At 35.6% G+C, this 19,048-nt stretch overlaps 1 protein-coding gene across 4 annotated transcripts in view; it reads right to left on the bottom strand.

Moving 5' to 3' along the window:
- The window catches only part of Cep41 (centrosomal protein 41), a 48,432-nt gene that overhangs the window by 11,100 nt on the left and 18,284 nt on the right, over window positions 1-19,048 (bottom strand). For 2 of the 4 annotated variants that reach the window (XM_005006058.4, XM_063240711.1), the window contains 3 exons: window positions 12,787-12,834; window positions 5,070-5,131; window positions 3,657-3,726 (listed from right to left, as the gene is read on the bottom strand). In XM_005006058.4, the coding sequence (XP_005006115.1) occupies window positions 3,657-3,726; window positions 5,070-5,131; window positions 12,787-12,834 (180 nt within the window). Of the gene's footprint in view, window positions 1-3,656; window positions 3,727-5,069; window positions 5,132-12,786; window positions 12,835-14,013; window positions 14,118-14,197; window positions 14,309-19,048 lie in introns of all 4 variants that reach the window. The other 2 variants (XM_063240695.1, XM_063240706.1) reach the window with 2 other exon arrangements.

Genomic DNA, 19,048 nt, shown 5'->3' with positions numbered 1-19,048 from the left:
CTGTTCTAACCAATATAAAATAATAATAAAAGAAATAGAAGTAAGATGCCTGATTACTACAGGGGATATTAAAATTTACTTTACATATGAGATAATATATCTAAAAACTATAGGGGTAGTAAACATTTTTTTCTCTATACCAATTAGAGAACAACATGATAAAAGTCTCATTTATGGTAACTGTAGCTATAAAATATTCTCCTAGAAATAAACCTAACACAACTGTAAAGGATCTATAAATATGTGTAAGTTCTTAGTTCTTTATAGGACATATAAAAGTTTGAATTAACCTTAAAGAAGATCTCAATGAACAAGAGTGTCACACCTTGCTTATTCTTGACTGAAAATAAAATGTTCTTTCCAAATTTCATTTTTATCTGTAATACTAATTCAAATGGAATTTTAAAAACTTAATTTTAAACATGAACACACACATACAGATAAGTAAAGAATAATTTGGAGAACCTTCTTTATCAAATAGTAACTCATAATGAAAAGGTAAATGATCAAAACAGTACAGGACTACAATCAGAATAATGGAATTTAATAAAGAATATGGAAAAAAATCCTAGAATATAATTAAAACATTAATATATCCATATCACAAACCAGCAGAGAGAGACAGAAATACTGAATAAATGGTGCTGGGAATATTTTTCAACTATCTGGAAAAAAATCTAACATAGAAAATCACTTTATATCATGTACCAAATCATATCAGATGCTTTAAAAGTGAAAAAATCCAAATAAATATACCAGCAGAAGAAAACATAGGTGAACACTTTACAGTATTTTGGATGAGTCTAAAGCAATTTTTTAAAAAACCAGTAAAGGCTAATACATTTGACCACATAAAATGCAAAATCATATATGTCAAAAATCAACAGAAAATTAAAAGGTCAATAATAAATTGGGAAAAATATCTGCAATAAAGGTTAATATACCATAGCTTTTAAAAAATTAGCACTTTAATTGAAAAAGGATTTTTTGAACAAGGTAAGAATGAAAACAAGATGAAATTAATATAACCTTAGGCCCTTAGGTTTCCTCCTCAAGGGAACTGTTTTCCATAATTATGTCTCCTTCCAGAAATAAAACAACTACAATTTTTTGCATATATTTTATTTCCTTTCTCTTTTATATTTCCAGAATTCCTTTGATACTGTTTTGTATTTTGGGCTTTTTACTTAAAATGTTGTTTAGAAATTGTTCCAAATAATGAGAGAAACAGTAAAGAATTCTGTCATTCATTTTCAAGGTTGTATTGGTTTCTAGCATACATAGATACTGATTATTTGGAGTGCTTACAAATGAATAAGAAAAAAAATGAGAATCCTATTAGAAAAAAGAAAAGGGCACATAAACTCTTTTTAAACAGAAAGTCTTTTAAAAAAAGAAATGCATATGTCGAGAAACCACATGTGTGCATGCACACACACAGTCCAATGTCATCAAAGAAATAAAAATAAAATAATAAGATACTATTTTATCCATCCATTGAACTGGCAAATATTTTTTTAAAATAATAATTATTCAGCATTGGTAGCCAGTTATGCCTGTCATTTCCAATGGGAATGCAACAGCCATGCTAGAGACAACACGGCAAAGAGCACTGAGCATCTACAGTGGTTCCACCCTTTGACCATCTTCAGTAACTTATCTTTTGGGAATAAGAATCATACAAGCATCTATGAATATGAATTACAGTATTATTTTATTAAGGTAACAATCAGAAAAATTTTGTTGCCCAATTAATTTATGGCATACACAAAGGATATTACTACATGACAATACAACTTTTGCAATCATGTTTTTGAAGTCTGTTTAATGACACAGCATGCATCAAAAAATGTTAATTAAAAGCAGCATAATATAAAACTATAACAATGAATACAGATTTGACTGGGGTGAGGAGAAAGGGAGAACAGACCAAAATGTTAATGATGATTATTATTTATTTTCATTTTTCCTTATATATATTTTAATATAGTTTTCTTAATTTACATTCTAGTCAGGGAAAAGTGATAAACATAGTAAAAGGAGATTTTTGAATTCTTCAATGATAGCTAATATGTATACAGATACAATCTGTTCTACAGGCACTCCTGAGTGAGTTATTATCTGTGTAGAGCACTAGAAAAAAGCACTAACATTACTCACACATTTTGGTGTCCTATTTTACAAGAGCCTATTTTGCTGTGCAAATTCATCTTCAGAAAAGAAAATTGCATGTGCCCATATGTTCTATGGCTGCATTTTCAACAATGAATTAAAGGACCAAATCTAGGTGCTTGTACAACCTGGTTAAAATTGGGAGCACTTGTATGAGGGGACTCAATTATCTCTGTTACAAAGAACCCTTATTTCTCTGCTGTGTGAGAGGCATCTGTCAAAGATAAATTCCTGTCATTTACAGATTCTCTTTATCCTCCCCAACAAAAACCAGCCCAGGGAAATGACAGCTGAGATGCGCAAAATCAGTGTTCAGACTTCCTGAGAAACCTGTCTTGAAATCAGAAGTCAAATTCCTGACCTAAATCAACCTTAACAAACACATTCCCCTTCAGTAAACAGCCATGCATTGACTGCAAGGTACTTCAGGATAAAATCAAGACCTGAAGCCTGTGTATTCTTTTCATGAGAGTACAACTACAGAGGTTTTATTTTCCCTTGGTATTTCAGAAAGGAAATCTGGAGCCTACTTATCTTCTAGCCTTATCTCCTGCCCAGCCAGGCCTGTTCCTCTCTCAGATCAAGCCAGCCTGGATTAGTCTATTGCCTAAACACACATGGTATCCTGTCATCTCTGTGCCTTTCTCATGACTGTTTCTGGGTCTGCAACAGCCTCTTCCTTAAGGCCCCTTTGATGCCAACCTCAAATCCCTTGAGAAAGCCTGCCTTGTTCTTCTAACTGGAAAGCAACTTTCCTCCTTCAGAATTCCCATAGAATCTGAATCACTCCAAAAGAACTTTCTAGAATTCTTCATGAGGCAGTAAAAAGACACTGGTAACTGTGGGAGACATCCAAAGACTAGTGTCCCATCTATTTATTACTGCTACATCAGGCTGAAAAGGTGACTTAATCTTTGTTGCTTAGGCTTGTCATCTGTAAAGTGTACTTTCCTTCCAGAGTTGTTAAGAAGATTAAATAAGAAAGCACACATAAACTACCTAGCCATATATACTCAACAAATAGTGTTCTTGCCTTATTAAATTCTGTTGCACTGGTCATTTTGTAGCAGTTATGATTCTTACTGCTAAACACACACACCCATGTGCACATGTGCACATATGCTATAAATTCCACCTAAGCAGAGATGTTTTGTTCATCTCTGTGGTCTCAATAGTATTGAATTCTGTGACCAGTATGTATACTTTTAAAACATGTTTGTTAAAAAAGTACATAGTGTATCAAACACGTCTAACACTTTCAAATCTAAATGTATTTAAGAGTCAAAAAACCACATTGCTGTTTTTTTTTAAAGATCTAGGAATTAACAAAGCACCAGGGAGTATTTCGATGAGAGTAACAGTCTAACTATAAATAGACACATCAAAGTCTCGAGTCCCTGAGAACACACCAGTAAACGCACAGGATGACTACGTCAGTCAAATGGTCAGTCTGTTATTTTCCCCACATTTTCAATTCTCATTACCTTCTAGCCGTTGAATCTCTTCAGTTGTCACTTCCAGAGTTTGATCAGATAGGGAAGCAACCTGGATGACCTAATAGAAAAAAAGAATGAAGTCTGGTATATGTGAGGTTTTTTTTTTTAAAGAGGCAATTCCATCTTTTATAAAACAAACATCAAAGACCTCTTGTTTTAAGAAACTGTCATAGTCCTTTCTTAGAGATCGAATCTTTGGGCATTTTACTTTCAAGGTGGTAATTATACTGCAGATGAACATTCCAGAAGGAAAGATTAGTTTAAAGCATTATATCATAAATTTAAAAGACCAAAAGGGTAAGCATGAAAAGCTTTTAATACTCTATCTGTGTATATCCTGGTCCAATACATGTTATTTCTTGAAAACACAATGCTAGGGGCTGGGGATTTAGCTCAGGGGCATAAGCGCCTGCCTTGCAACCAGGCAGTCGTGAGTTCGATCCCTGGTACTGGTAAAAAGGGAAAAGACAGAAAAAAAAAAAAAAAAAAAGAAAACATAATGCTGAACTATAATAACTGATACTGGCAATTCTCTATGCAATGAAGAAACAAATATAACTATGAATACACTAATGACAGCATTTTATACTTAAATACAGTGTTTATTTTTAAAGTACTTTTCATAACTTACCTCATAAAGCCTAAAATCTAACCTGCCGTATGCCAATGGAACTCTTTATTTGTAGGCCAAAGATTTCTTGTAGATAATTTTAAAATAAAAGAAGAAAATGATTTGTCCAGTGTAACAAAATAACTCACAGTAGAACAATCTGGAAAAGAGCCCAATCTTAGAACAAAGGAAATCACTTCTTTTCCACAGAGAAAAGTATCTAAATAATCTTAAATCCAGAATGCCAGCATTCTGGGAGGCTGAGGCAAAAGGATTACTTCCTGGGCAATTTAGCAGATTAGTGAGATCTTGTCTCAAAATAAAAACTTTCAAAAAGGGCTTGGAATATTGCTTGGTGCCAGAGTCAAGGCTGAGTTTAATCCCCAGTGCCACATACATAAGCACACACAAAGTACAAGGTAAAATAAAACTTAAGCCACACATTTGATGAATTAAAAGTAGAGTGCATTTTATTTATGAATTCTTATCACAGAAAAGAGTGGACTAAAAGTGTAGCTCAGTGGTAAAATGCTTGCCAAGTATGTGTAAAGTTCTGGGTTCAATCCCCAGGCCTGGAAAAAAAGAATTTTTTTTCTTACACTATTCTTGTATGAACACAAATATCTCATACCAATTAATCCTCCTACAGGTCAAAAGCAAAGAATCAGAAGCAACTGCCTTCCCTTGCAACAAGTTCTTAGAGTTGAATTTAGAAATCACGATGTAAAGCAGTATAAAATGCTGCTAATCTAATGATCTTTCTAATCCATTAGAAAGAACATTTAACTTACCAGCTGTGCAAAGGTGGTAACTTTTAGTCTCTTGAAAAGTTCATCTTTTTTGTATCTATAATCTGAAAAACAAGGTAAGACAGATATTTCTCTGAATTTATTTTGCTTTCTTAGAGCTGTTAATTCTTTCTAATCATCAAGTTACATGGCACACCGTTCAAGTCATTCTTATGCTTTTATATATATCTATATAGTATTATCTCACTTGATCTTCATGACATGCTCAAACTAGGCCAGCAGGTACTATTATCATCTCTTAATTCTTCTCCATTATTTTAGACATCCAAAAGCATTATTTGCCATTTTCCTATTACTCAGCTGTCTCTACTGTGGACATTCTGTGGGCATGTATTTTCATAAGCTGCCTCAAATCCCTTTTAGAACAAAGGAGGGAATAAATATCTATATTACAAATGAGGACAGAGACTTGAGAAGCTGAGATGCTCCAGGCCAAACAGCTGGTAAGATATTTACACCCTACTATTCTGACTGGCTTCAAAAGATAGCAAAAATTTTCTCATGGTTGGAAACTGTGTTAGAGATAGGATACTGTGGGGTGTATGTGTGTACATACATATGTGCATGTGTGCTGGCTACAAATTGCGATTGACTTGATTGGTTTTGGTAATCTCTTACCAGTTTCTCTTTCAAAAAATCATTTTGCAAGATGAAAATGTTCTGAAAATCTGTTGCTCAACAAGAATTACTTAATGTTGAGAATGTTAATCCTAAGTACATAATCAACATTATTACTGAGTTATACACTTAAAAATGATTCAGATAGCAAACTTTGTTTCTATTTTTATTACAATTAAACAAGGTAAAAAACCTAAAACACCAATAGTTATTAAGTGCTATGTTTACCGTTTTGTGATATAACTCAAATAGGGGAATACTTCTACACTTTTGATCTTAATTCTTTACATCACATTAAAAGTTATTAAAAACTGAACCAATCTCACTTAAGCAAGTATCTATCTCAGAAAGGCATGTTAAAAATTAGCTTCTTTAAACATTTCTGAGAATAACTGCCAATTCTGAGGAGTTTTCAGTGTTAAACTCTGCCTACCTTCATCTTTCCCTTCTCTATTAGGTTTCATACTGGTACCCAGCACTCTTTAAAATACCAGCTCATTATCTCAGAATTGCTAAAGGTTAGCTGGATAATTGTTATAGCCTTCACAGCATAAATGTCTCATAAATCAAGACTCCTAGCAACAAAAGAAGAGATTAAAGGTATTTAAGATTATTTACTTGGTGTTACTAATCAGTTCCACGAATCCTCTAAAAAATCAGCACTGGTCAGATGGTTACTTTGGAAGATAATATAAGCTTGGTGGACCAACTACCATAATATTCAGAGTCAGGACATGATGTTACTTTACAAACCAGCCTTCTATAAACTGGTAAGACTTTCACTTGATACATGTCCCCTTCTTGCAGGAAATTAAAACTCTGTCCTAAAATACCTTGAAGACAGCTATTTGGCAAATAAACTATTACTTCTAGAAAATTCTTAATGCAGCTTCTTCTGGATACAGCAAATAAAGTTGGAGGAAACAGAGCCAGGATGTAGATTTAAATAGACTTAGCAGAAGCTTCAAACAGTACAAGTCCCCTCAGCTGCCATCAATTTGTCCACCAAGAGTCACCTATGTAAATCAAAATGGCAATGAAGCAGCCTATGGAAACAGTCAATACCTTTCAAGTAGTTTGTACTATGACAGTTATCCATAAGATATTCTTTTCTGATATGGTTATACATTTGAAATACTTCTAAGTATAAAATGTACAAATTAAAATACCTTTGAATGAGACAGATTATAAGAAACAAAACCAGGAACTGCCACTGCACAAGCACTCGGAACCCCCCGTACACCACAGCCTGAATACCACGTACCTGGTTCTGGTTTAGAAGGGCAGCCATCAGTAGGACTTTCTGACATTATTACTCAAGAGATAAAAGACCAAACTAGATGTCTTACAGCAAGTTTTAAATTTTATAAATAGGATGACTTGGAAGGCTCTGTCAGTCTGTCTTTGCAAGAGTGAACAGCTTTAAGAATGGAGCTTCTGCTACTGTGCTTCTCTCAAACTCTGTGTAGGAGACAGAGCCCCCCAGCTTAGATATGCTATCAAGGTTTGCTTTTCCAGTGAGCCTAGGGGCTGAGTCTGCCTCTCTCGAGTTACTGGAAGGACAGAGACCTGACTATCTAGGATGTTTCATACTTGGTCCAACTAGTGTCATCTAACCACCAGGTACCAAGAATAGGCTTTGTCAATGGTCAATAGATAGAGTGTCTATTTTCCCCAGGTAGAGTTGAAAGAATGTTCAGATTACAAAGGATTTCTGCATTTTCAGGGTTTTGTTAAAATGTGTTATTAGCAAAGAAAAGGGAAATTGGCCTCACAGTGGAAGACAAATCAAAGGAAGTAACACAACAAGGTTTGTGATTTCACAGACAGACGTGGCATCTGAGGTAATGCAAGCAAAGTCATGGGTCTAGGGTGTCATGAAACAAGGCAATGTTCTTCTCCCTTTTGACCCAAAAGAACACTTACACAGAAAACAGCGAAAGAGAAGGAAATAGCTCTCCAAATGCAGATGCCAAACTAGAATATAAAGTAATTCTGTTGGAATGAGCACAAAGCGTGTGACCAAGGTGAGCAGAACCTCCTGCCTGCCAATAAGGAAGCCCATGACTTCTGGAAAAGGAAGATGAGTGGTGTTCCCAAGACTTTATTCCAAGGGTGGTACTTTGGGGAGATAATCTCCATTGAAGGTTTAGATACACAAGAAATCAAACTGTACATTTAAGAAATGTTATATGGGTGGAATGGGACAAATATTTTTCGGACAAATTTCTTGTGAGGATATGTGAGGTCATACTCAGCTATATGGAAAGGAGGCAAAAGAGACCGTAAGCCTAAACAGGAGCAGACTGGCTGGCTGTTGCCTGTCTCGGATGAATGAAGGATGACAAGATTGAAGTGTAGGTGAGTAAACAAGATTTTTTTCATAGTTTGGAAATTTTTAATATATTTCATATACATTTGATTTACACATACTTATAATGATGTAAAGTGCATAAGAAGAGAAGCCTGTCCCATTACTCATTTTTTTTTTTTTTTTTTTTTTTTTTTTTTTTTTTTAATTTTATTTAAGGAGAAAATAAAAGAAAGAAAAAAAAAACAGTGAAGGGGTACAAGTTATACAGATTTACAGGAGAAAAAAATGCGCAGTAGGAAATCACTAGTTAATGGATTACATATTGCCATCTTAGAAATAATTGTTCAAGTCACAAAATTAAAGCTTGTAGAGTGGACATTCCAACAATGATACTGCAAACAGTTCTGTTCAATGATCCAATAAAACTCTCTGATATCATTTTCTATCTTATACATTTAAATATACATGCAGTTATATAGTTTAGAGCACTTTCTTTTCCTCTCTTTTGTACAATGACTATTACACATTTTGGGTTTCATTGCTCCCACGGTTCTTATTGCTTTTTTGGAAGAGAGTAAAACCAAATGTGACATAACAGAACAGAATCGGTCAAGTCAAAAGGGTGGACATAATAGATAATATAAAAACATAATACAAGGTGATCAACAATGGTTACCATAATGCCTCCCGCTATTTCTAATAGAATTGCCTATATCATTAGTTGTAATACAATTGAACAAAACCGTAAAGAATAAAACCGACAAAACCAAAACATTGGAGATATTGTAGGTCTTCAAAAGTAGATAAAAGTCAACGAGAATGGGCGTTATAATGAATCTCATTATCTTCTCAGCTGATGCCTAAACTTTCGAACCTGATACTATCCAGCAAAACAGAATAGAGGAACCTCAGTCAAAAACAAGATGGTGAGAGTAATACAGGGCTTCAAATCGAGATAATAGAAAGTCAAAGTGGGTTACTATATTATATCCTGCTATATTTTTCCCTTTAATTAAATGGATAAAAATAAAAAAGTAAATAATGGAGTGGAGATTGAGAAAAAAGAGGGCATAACAGCGAAACAGGGCAGATCAAAACATAACCATTTAAGCAGAATAGTGTTTCACCACCAGATAATCCTGACCCAAAAATAGTTACCATATTGACTCCCTCCCTGAAGTCCTTGAGTACAACTTCATATACTGTAGCATTAAGTATATCAAGACAATGTAAAACCATTTAAGAGAATGACAGCATTATAGAGTATTTAGAATCGACTAACAGAAAATGAACAATGGTCTCTGTATAATCTCCTTGTCTTTAAAAGGTTTTTGCTTATACTATCGTACATAACAAAATCCAATAAGATACAACCTGTTTAGACCATTGGAGACAGAAGAACAAAAGCTAGATGAGACTTCAAAACAAGATGGTACTAAATCAGCATTACCTATTAAGATGTCATTTTCTCCAAAAAAAGCTGTTCCTATCATCCAATCTTCTCTGTCTCATTTCTGTTGAGCTCTTTTTCTGTCAGTAGCTGTCAGTTTGTCTTCTTCATTTTGTTCTCTGCTCCATTCATTGTGGCCTCCCCGCCACTATTTCTGGGTTCTTTGTATTTTTCTTTTTTTAGAATATCCTGCAATACTTTCTGTAGGGTTGAATTGGTGGTTGCAAATTCCCCCAGTTCCTCTTTATCCTGGAAGCACCTTGTTTTTCCATCAATTTCCAGGGACAGTTGTGCAGGATATCTCAATCTTGGCTGGAGATTATTATCTTTCAAAGCTTGAATTATTTCTCCCCACGCTCTTCGTGATTTGATGGTTTGTGAAGAGAAATCTGCTGTAATTCTGATGGGTATTCCCTTGTAAGTGATCTGTTTCTTGTCTCTTACAGCTTTTAATATTCTGTTCTTGTATTGAATTTCTGGAATTTTTATTATTATATGCCTGGGTGTTTCTCTGTTAGGGTTGTAGGTAGCTGGGGTCCTGTATGCCTCATACATCTGAGTATCTTTACCTTTTGCTAAATTAGGAAAATTCTCCTGGATTATTTCTGTGAGTAGCTTTTGTAGTTCACTTGTTTGTGTCCCTACTTCTTCTTTTATGTTCTTAATCCTTAAGTTATGGCTCCTCTTATCATCTTCTTGTCTTTGTATTATTGCTGTGTGTTTCTTTGTTATTTTTAAGAAGTTTTTCATTTCATTCTCCCATGTTTCAAGTCTGCCCTCCAATTCAGATAGTCTGTCCTTAGTTTCTTTCAAGCTGTTATGCCAGTCTTCGATAGACTTCTTAATTTCTTGATAGTCTCTTTGAACCTGCTTCACATACTCAATGCTTTCTCTGTTTTCTCCATCAAGCAATTCTCCCCTCTTTTTCTGTTCTTCCATTCCACCATCTGCTTTTTCCTGGGTGGTGCTTAGCATTTCTCTAACTATTCTGCATACTTCTAGCTTCAGGTCATTGATAACTTCATTCCTGAATTGGTCTATGAGGCTCTCTAGATGGCGCTTAATGTATATTGGTGCGGTGTCCACTATTGCCTGTTTCTCAGGATTGGGGGCCGAGGAGCCTTTTTTGTTGCTTCCCTTCCCCATATTTTCTGTTCCTTATAAAATGCAAGCTTACATAGGAGGCCCGGCTTCCCTGCCTGTCAGCCACAGCCTGATCAAATTGCGCTGGCTAGTTGTTCCCGCCCACCGCTGCGCCCCAGGGAGTTGCGGAGGAGGCAGCCTACGCGGGAGTCGGTCGCTCCTCCGGGCCACCGTCAGGCTCTGGGATCTGGGTTAGGCCAGCCTAGGGAGTCCGCCAGCAGCGTCACTCAGGCCAGGCACCTTTCACCAATCCCGTCCGAGAGGGGAATGTGCGGCTGGAGTTGTCACCGCGCCCTGCTCTTACAGGACTGCCCGAGCCCAGAAAAACCTCCGCTGGAGTCAAACTGTGGTAGGGGGTCAGTCCCTCGCTCACCTCGCCACCAGTCAGTTTTCGTATACGCCTCCTTGTCCGTCCTGTTTCCGAGACCGTTCCCAGACGCCCGTTCCCAGAGCTCGGGGGTCGCGTCTCTCCTTGCTGAGCCGCTGTGGAGGCAGCCAGCCGCTGGGTGGTGGGAAATCCAAACCGCGGTTTCCAATGGCGCGGGGTCGAGCCTCCACACCGAGATTTTTCTGTTCCTATTTTAGCGCCAGGACTGTATTCTAAGTTAGATTCTCTCAGCCCAGTTCGTTCCTGAGTCAGCAGAGCATATCTCTACTGGTTCGTATCTCCTTAGTCCGCATCATTCCTGGCCTCTGAGCCGAGCCTTTAGAGAGCCTTCAGTAGCTGCTGCTGTCTGTCCGCCATGTTCCCAGTCCCCATTACTCATTTTTTAAAAAAGTATCTATAGCACTGACTCTTACAGCTGCATGTGGCAAATAAAGACAGCAGAAAGCTGCTCCTGAGTCCATATTTATTGTACATACGGGGTTTCCCCAAGTACTAACTCAAAACAAACATTATCATTTTAAATTGAAAAGTATGCTGTGTAAAAAAAAAATTCTTGTGTATTCTAGATTTAGAATTTTCTCTTTCAAGAAAGCAGGCATTGCCAGAATAAAGTCCTGAACTATAATCAGAATACCTCTTCACTATCATTAGCTAAACACTCCCCTAACAGTGGGTTTTCCAACTTAACACTTGAGTAAATCCATCTCAGAAAACAGATGTTTTTACTTTTTCAATCCTGGCCTTGGTATGTACATTTTACACAGTTTTGAACAAAGACTAAAAAACTATAATTTTTGTGCAAAGGCAATGTACTCAGTCACTCATAAGATATCTCTACAGAAGATTAGTTTTTAAAAAGGATGTGCATGAAATATGATTTTTAATTAAAAGGAAACAGACTGCAATAAATGGATAATGCAGAATACTAAGAATAAGCTCTTTCCTCTCATACCTCTAAGTCTTTTGTGAATATGGTCTAATTTATACTCATAAGAACATTATGAAGAGAGATATTATTGTTTTATGTCAGGAACAGACCAAATAAGAAGAGACAAAAGATGAAGTATCTTCAAAAAGGCCACAAAGACTATATAGTATAATGAAATTCAAAGCTCAGATTCTGCCCACTTGAGGAGAGCTCATTCCATCCAACCTCATTGTGAGTTCTAACATCAGTACCTCGGGCTGGGGATTTAGCTTAGTAGCTTAAGTGCTTACCTGCTAAGTGCAGTCATGAGTTCAATCCCCGGAACCAAAAAATAAAACAAAACATCAATATCTCTATGGGAGGGAAGTTGGGCAAAACTCAGACTCATAGGCTACAATGTTAGGAGCTGGTCAGGAGTACCCAGTGTCTCCCACATCCTTCTGTGCACTTGCCAGGCTCACCTGACCTGTGTAGCTCTCTGTGCACACCACCAGTAGAGGATGGTGGTAGTTAAAAATCAGCTCAAAGTGGGCTGGGGGTTTAGCTCAGCAGCATAAGCACCTGCCTTGCAAGTAGGCAGTCGTGAGTTTGATCCCTGGTACTGATAAAAACGAAAAAGACCAAAAAAAAAAAAAAAAAAAAATCAGCTCAAAGAATATTACTGAGGGGCCAGAGATTTAGCTCAGCAGTGTAAGTGCCTACGTGGCAAGTGCAGTGTTGTGAGTTGGATCCCCGATACCAAAAAAAAAAAAAAAAAAAAAAAAAAAAAAAAGAATTACTAAATAAATAAATCTGCACATTGAAAAAAAAGAATATTACTGAGCTCCACTTTCTTAAGTCATCAACAATATTACTCACTTTTTTTAATCTCTTCTAGCTTCTCAATATATTTTGTCATGCTGTTACCTAAAAAAGAAAATAGAGAATTTTAGATATGCTTTAAATGGAAGAAAATGAGCACCACTGTGAAAATGGAATGAAGAATAAATATTATACTCCCTAAGCTTCCCCATTACATTCCCACGAATCTGTGGATGGTAGGCAAAAGGGCCACACATAATAGTTGTTCGATTACACAGCATCATTAGAAGATGCAGGACTAAAGAAATGTTTCAGTCAAATGTGTTTAAGCTGGGGTGCATAACAAACCATTTAGCAGTCTCAAGCAATACCAGTGATTTATTCACCCTTCCCTCCTTTTGCAGTCAAGGTTTTCCTCCTCTATATATCTCCTCAACCTCTGTAATATTTTGTGGGGAAGATAAACAGAGGAAAAGAAAGAAAGTTCTTTGAATGTCTAAAATGTGCCTTTGTGGCTACTGAGCAACCCTTTCCTCTTGGCTTTGTCATTGTGGTTCCCTCCTCTTTCCTGAATGTGGCCTTTTACTATTCGTGCTGATGCTGCATGCTGAAACTAGACCACACAGTCTGGACACTAGTATTCACCATGGACTTGATTGCTGAGAAATACAAGCAAATTCCCACCACTGTGGAGAGTCCTCATCTTTCATGCTTTGTGGCTTGGTTCTACAATACTAGGTTCTAGCCAATGTGGTTTGGAGAGTTTTCATGTTTTAAAAGTGGCCAGGATCATTCTGGTTTTTGAATGAATTAGATTCTAGTTCCCAAGCCAAAGGCTATTATTTTTTACTGGGAATGCTATATTCTGATTCAATTCAAGCCAGAAAACTCTCTCTGGCACCTAAACGTATGGCCAAAAGAAAACATTCAAAGTAATTTCTCATTTCTAAAATTGTGCTCCTAACTTTAAGCCTTGAGAGGCTCTAGTTAAGAGTCAGCCCAATTTTGGACAAAAAAAAAAAAGGCTTCCTAATCATAACATGAACTGGTATTTTCAAGGACTATTAACTTTTTCTCATGTGTGGGTCAGAAGCAGAGAAAGAAAACTACTTGCACTGAATTTAAAATATGTTTTCAAAAAGAAAAACAAAACAAAACACTTGTCATTATTAAATTTTTACATGAATACATCATGGAATGAAAACCTACTGTTTGGATGTTTTTGTTCATTTCACCTTAATACAAATATAGTAAATAAATTTATTATATTAAAAGATACATTACCATTCACCCCCCTTAAAATATTTCCCTTTTCTTCAAACACACTTATTGTTCTTGTCATTTTCTGAAGCAATTCTGTAAGTCCTTTTTTTGTGTCTTTTTGAGGCCTGATTAAAAAAAAATACGGTGAGTGCTGTTGCTAAATGCCATTTGATGGAAAGGCAGACTTGTAAAAACATTGTGGTACCTTGTCATGCACCTTATTGACTGGATCTGGCACTGTGACTCTGGCTCTTCTCCCAAGTCAAGATGACCATGAAAGGTAAACATTGCGGGTCAATTCATGACATCAAGGCAGCTAGGACAGCACAAATAAAGACATGAAGGAGAACTTCCAGAACTGCTTCAGAAGCAAGAACTACGGATACATGTTTGAAACAAGGGAGACATTTAAAGAGCATTAATGGCAATGTGTCTTTTACGGTAATGAAAGTTTTTTAAAAATTTAACATTACCATTTTTTAAAATCACAGCTTGAATATTATCTGTATCCATACCACAAAGGAAGACTCATTATATCCTAGGTCTATACCAAAATCTATGAATTCTTCCTGAACACACAAAACTTACTAGACTGGTCAGTACAATAAGGAAAGACAGAAAATCATCAGCTTTCCACAATACTATTCTTAAAATATTTATAAAGTAATGTTTGGTTATGCATTTCTGTGTACCCCATGTTGTTGATATGGCCATTATTTTCTTTTGACTAAAGAAAATTCAAATAATCTATTTAGGAAACTGAAAAATAACAACAAAAAAAGATTACTGATTTGTCCAGTGATATAGTAAGTGAGTAAATAAGCCAAGATTTCACTCACCCAAGCAAAAAACACCTGGCTTTTCTAGTTTTGTTGCATTATAGTTATTTCTTATTGAAACCCTAGGCCCTATGCATGCTAGGCAAGCACTCTACTACTGAGCTACATCCTTAGCCCTCATGTTGCTTTAAAACATGATTCGTTATGAGGCAAATTTGGAGGAAGTACGACTTCCTTAACTGTAACTAGCAGAGACCATCTGATACTAGAAATTTCCTTAGGAATGGAAAATAGCCAACTTTATTTTTATATTCTCATTATTCAACTATTATATTTCTAAGCATTACAGTTTCTACTAACAGTGCCTAAAATTAATCTCCTTATCAACAACCAGAATTTTCTGTGTATTGACACAGAATTCCACCTCAGATCAGCAGATCCTCACAGGACACTCTGAGGTAAGTTGTCCCATCTACCATTGTTTTTCCTACTAAATGAGGAGGCAGAGAAACAAAAATCTTTTGTAGTTGTGATCTGGTAAAATTATGAACAATTCTAAGAGGGTGATTAATAACTCTTTCATTATAGAACTTCCTTCGATCCAAATATAGGAGAGAAAAGAGAGAAGATTTTTGCATAGTTTCTATTGGAGAAATGAGACAGTGGGATGACTGATCAATCCCAAATCAAGACAAAAAATCCCTAAGAATAATTTCAGAAAATATGAGAAGTGGTATTCTATCCTATATATACATTTACATGTGCCTTATCTTACTGCATCTACTTGCAGCAGAAAATAGTTTCTGATTACCATTTAAAAAGCCTAGAAATGAGTCGACAATTCACTTTTACATAAACTTCTTTGTTTTATACAAAGTTGCCTAAAAGCCTAAGAGAATTAATTTAATATGTTTTTTAAATTAAACATCACTTTCCAAATTTCCTAGATAAGACTGATTAAAAAGGAAAAATAATTTTTAAGAAAAGCTCATTGGTTCTCCATTGCTTAAACTCCTGTGTTAGCACTGAAGCCGCCAACAACTTACCTACTACTTCAGTGTTTCCTTAATTACTCAACTTGACAAACTCTGTTAGCCTTTGTTTCTCTAACATATCACCATGTTAGCTCACCCAGAGGAGAGCAACATTTCCCTCCTCCCAACTCCTACAGCATTCAGCTTACCATTCACAAGGCATTTATCACCAGACTGGATTGTCTTATCGACCTTATTTGGTCCAAGATTATTTATCTGTGCAAACATGCATATTCATGCACACTCACATATGCAAACATATAATCTTCATTTTGCCCATTGTCTAGTATTAGAGACACTCAAAAATATTTGCTGAATGAAATATACTATGAAGAATCTATCATTTGAAAAATCCTTACAATAAGTTATTCTATAATTTAATCACATGCCAGTTTGGCTGGAATTTCATGTGATTTTCTTTAAACTATGCATGATTTGATTTGTACAACTGTGATACAGACTACCCATACTGACATAGGCAATCTAGACACATATAAGGTGGTTTTAGTTTCTCCCATGTTTATAACTTAAATTGCAGTGGAAGACATATAATAAAAGTTTTACAATTAGAATCAAGAGAAAGAAATAAGTCCACTATATCAATAGTTCTGTGCGAAGACAGAGTACAATCGATTAACTGAATGACTCATTCATTAGATTTTTCCTGTTGTGTCCCCATAACTTAATAACATTATTCATACTGAGCCTGTAAAAAAAGCAAGTGATTCTGAACAGCAGTAATCTAAAGTGGGTAAGATTTATAAAGCACTAACTCCGTTGCTAAGCAACAACTCCACGGCTTTATTTTTCTTCAATATTTCCCTCCTCTATGAAGAAGTTCTTTTGGCTCAGAAGCAGCAGAAAGCATGAAAGGAGGTATAGTGGGCCTTTGTTAACCTCAATAAGTTATACGTGTGTGTAATGCTTTCTGGTTTGTAAAAGCTTTTCACATACATTCCTTCCTTTGACGTAAGAGACAGAATCAAATACCAAATAAAAATGAAGGGTATCTACTCTGTAATGAGTTTGAGTGTTTAAGATCACGGTTATTAGCAAATATTCAGAAAAAACCAAGACTAGAGAAGAAAACAGGAAATAACTAGTTTGTGCAGAGATAAAAGGAAAGTAAATTTTATGAAACTAAAAATAAGTTAGGAAAGACTGAAAAATCTACAGAATTGGAATGTTAAAGAAACGTGAAATTAGATTGAAGTGAAAGGATAATACAGCTGAAGGCACTAATAATGGGGAGGGCCCTGAGGTTTGGAAAGTGTCCCTTAATCAGCCTGCAGCACAAGAGAACAGAAATCCAGAGGGTGCTTGAAAATATACAAGAACCCTGTGGTGGTGCCTGAACAAAACGTTGGCAGGGGCTTCATAAACCACTCATGGCACAGTCTAGCAATGCTGGGTAGCTGAGAAGATACACTCAGGCACCTACAGAACAAAAGAAATATTGTAAGTTCAAAATAATTCTGAGATTTCTAGCCATAGCTATACATCAATGTACAGCAAAGACTATGAGAAGAGGAATTAGAGATAAAGAAATGAAAATAATTTTTCCCCAGGAGAAAATCTTTGAAGAACCCAGTTGAAGGTGATTTGGGTCAAGATTGGAAGTATGAAATTTTTGATTTCTTGTGATTAACTGTGAAGTGTTCACCGTCTGGTAAGAGAAGATTAAAGATTCATCTGTTTAGCATAGAAACAGGAAATGTTCACTCATTCCTGTGCCTATTTCCATCACTCTGAATGAAGAGCTTACATACTTTTCACAGATGAGAACACCTTACTGTTACTTGGGCTATAAGGTTTCTCTTGTGTTTTCTTAACCAGGACTCCTTACTTTGTGGCACAGAGAACAATATTTGCACAAATGCTAGCTATCAAAGGCTGATGGGTTCTGAATCTTAGCATACATGCCACAGGTGCTACACATCAAGCGGAAAACTTCCTCTGAACAGAGAGGTAAGTTATAAAAATGCATGGAAACACAAACATTAAATATAAATACATTAAATATAAGATTTTTTTCTCCTAAGTTGACTTTAAAATAGTTTCTAAATTTGAAACACACACAACTCAAATACTAAAATAAGATTTCTCTCCCACACTGACTTAAAAATACTTCAAGCTCTAAGCAATGAGGCACAGTTTAGCCCTTCCAACAGTTACTACAATACTAGCTTGGGAGGCTTCTGCTTCCATGAAGATGGATACATGTAATTTTTCCACTATTCCAGCTAAGTATAACAAAAACCCTGGATAACCCACAGCATTGGAGAAAATACTTGAAAATCATATTTCTGCTAAGTCTAGTATCCAGAATAAATAACTCTTGTAATAATAAGAAGGAAACTAATTCAATTTAAAAATGGGCAAAGGATTCGAGCAGACGTTTTATATAGGAAATATACAAATGCCAATAAGCATATACAAAGGTTCTCCACATCACTAATCATTTGGAACATGCAAATTAAAACCATAATGAGATATTATCTCATGCCCACAATGATGGCTATAATCAAAATGATGGCCAGTAACATGGATGTGGAAAAAAGAGAGCTCTCCTACACTGCTGATGGAAATGTAAAGTGGTATCACTGCTTTGGGAAATAGTTTAGTAGTCTCTAAAACAAATTAAGCACAGAATACCATATGACCAAAAATTCCATTCTGAGGTATATATCCCAAGAGAACAGAAAATATATGTTCATACAAAAACTTGTATATATTCATGTGAATAACAGCACTGTGGTGAGAAAGCATATATAATCCATATGCCCAATTGATGAGTCCAACAAACAAAATACCTACTATCTACACAACAGAATATTATTTGGCAATGCAACAACATAGATGAGCCTTGAAAACATTATATTAAGTTAAAGAAATCAGACACAAAAGGCTATAAGTTATGTGATTCCACTTAATATGAAATTTTCAGAATAGATGAGTCAATAAATATGGAAAGTAGATTAATGCTTAGTCCACCTAATAAATATGTCATTTTCCTCAAACTGATAAACAGCTACTATCAAAAATCAGCAAACTTTTATAAATGTAAACAATGTAAATTCTAAAATTTATGTGTGAAGACAGAGAAATTAGAATACCTAATTTTTAAAAAGAAAATCAGTGGAGATAATTGGTTTCACCAATTTTAAGTATCCAATTTATTATACGGTCACAATAATAAAAACTGTGTGGTGTTGGCAAAGTGACGGACATATAGATCAAGGA

The sequence above is a fragment of the Cavia porcellus genome, unplaced genomic scaffold (assembly GCF_034190915.1).
Source record: "Cavia porcellus strain 051 isolate PalLab524CR breed Dunkin Hartley unplaced genomic scaffold, mCavPor4.1 scaffold_2, whole genome shotgun sequence".
NCBI classification, from domain to species: Eukaryota; Metazoa; Chordata; class Mammalia; order Rodentia; family Caviidae; genus Cavia; species Cavia porcellus.
Note: the sequence above shows the minus strand (reverse complement) of the source record. Positions and strands in the feature narration are given on the sequence as shown.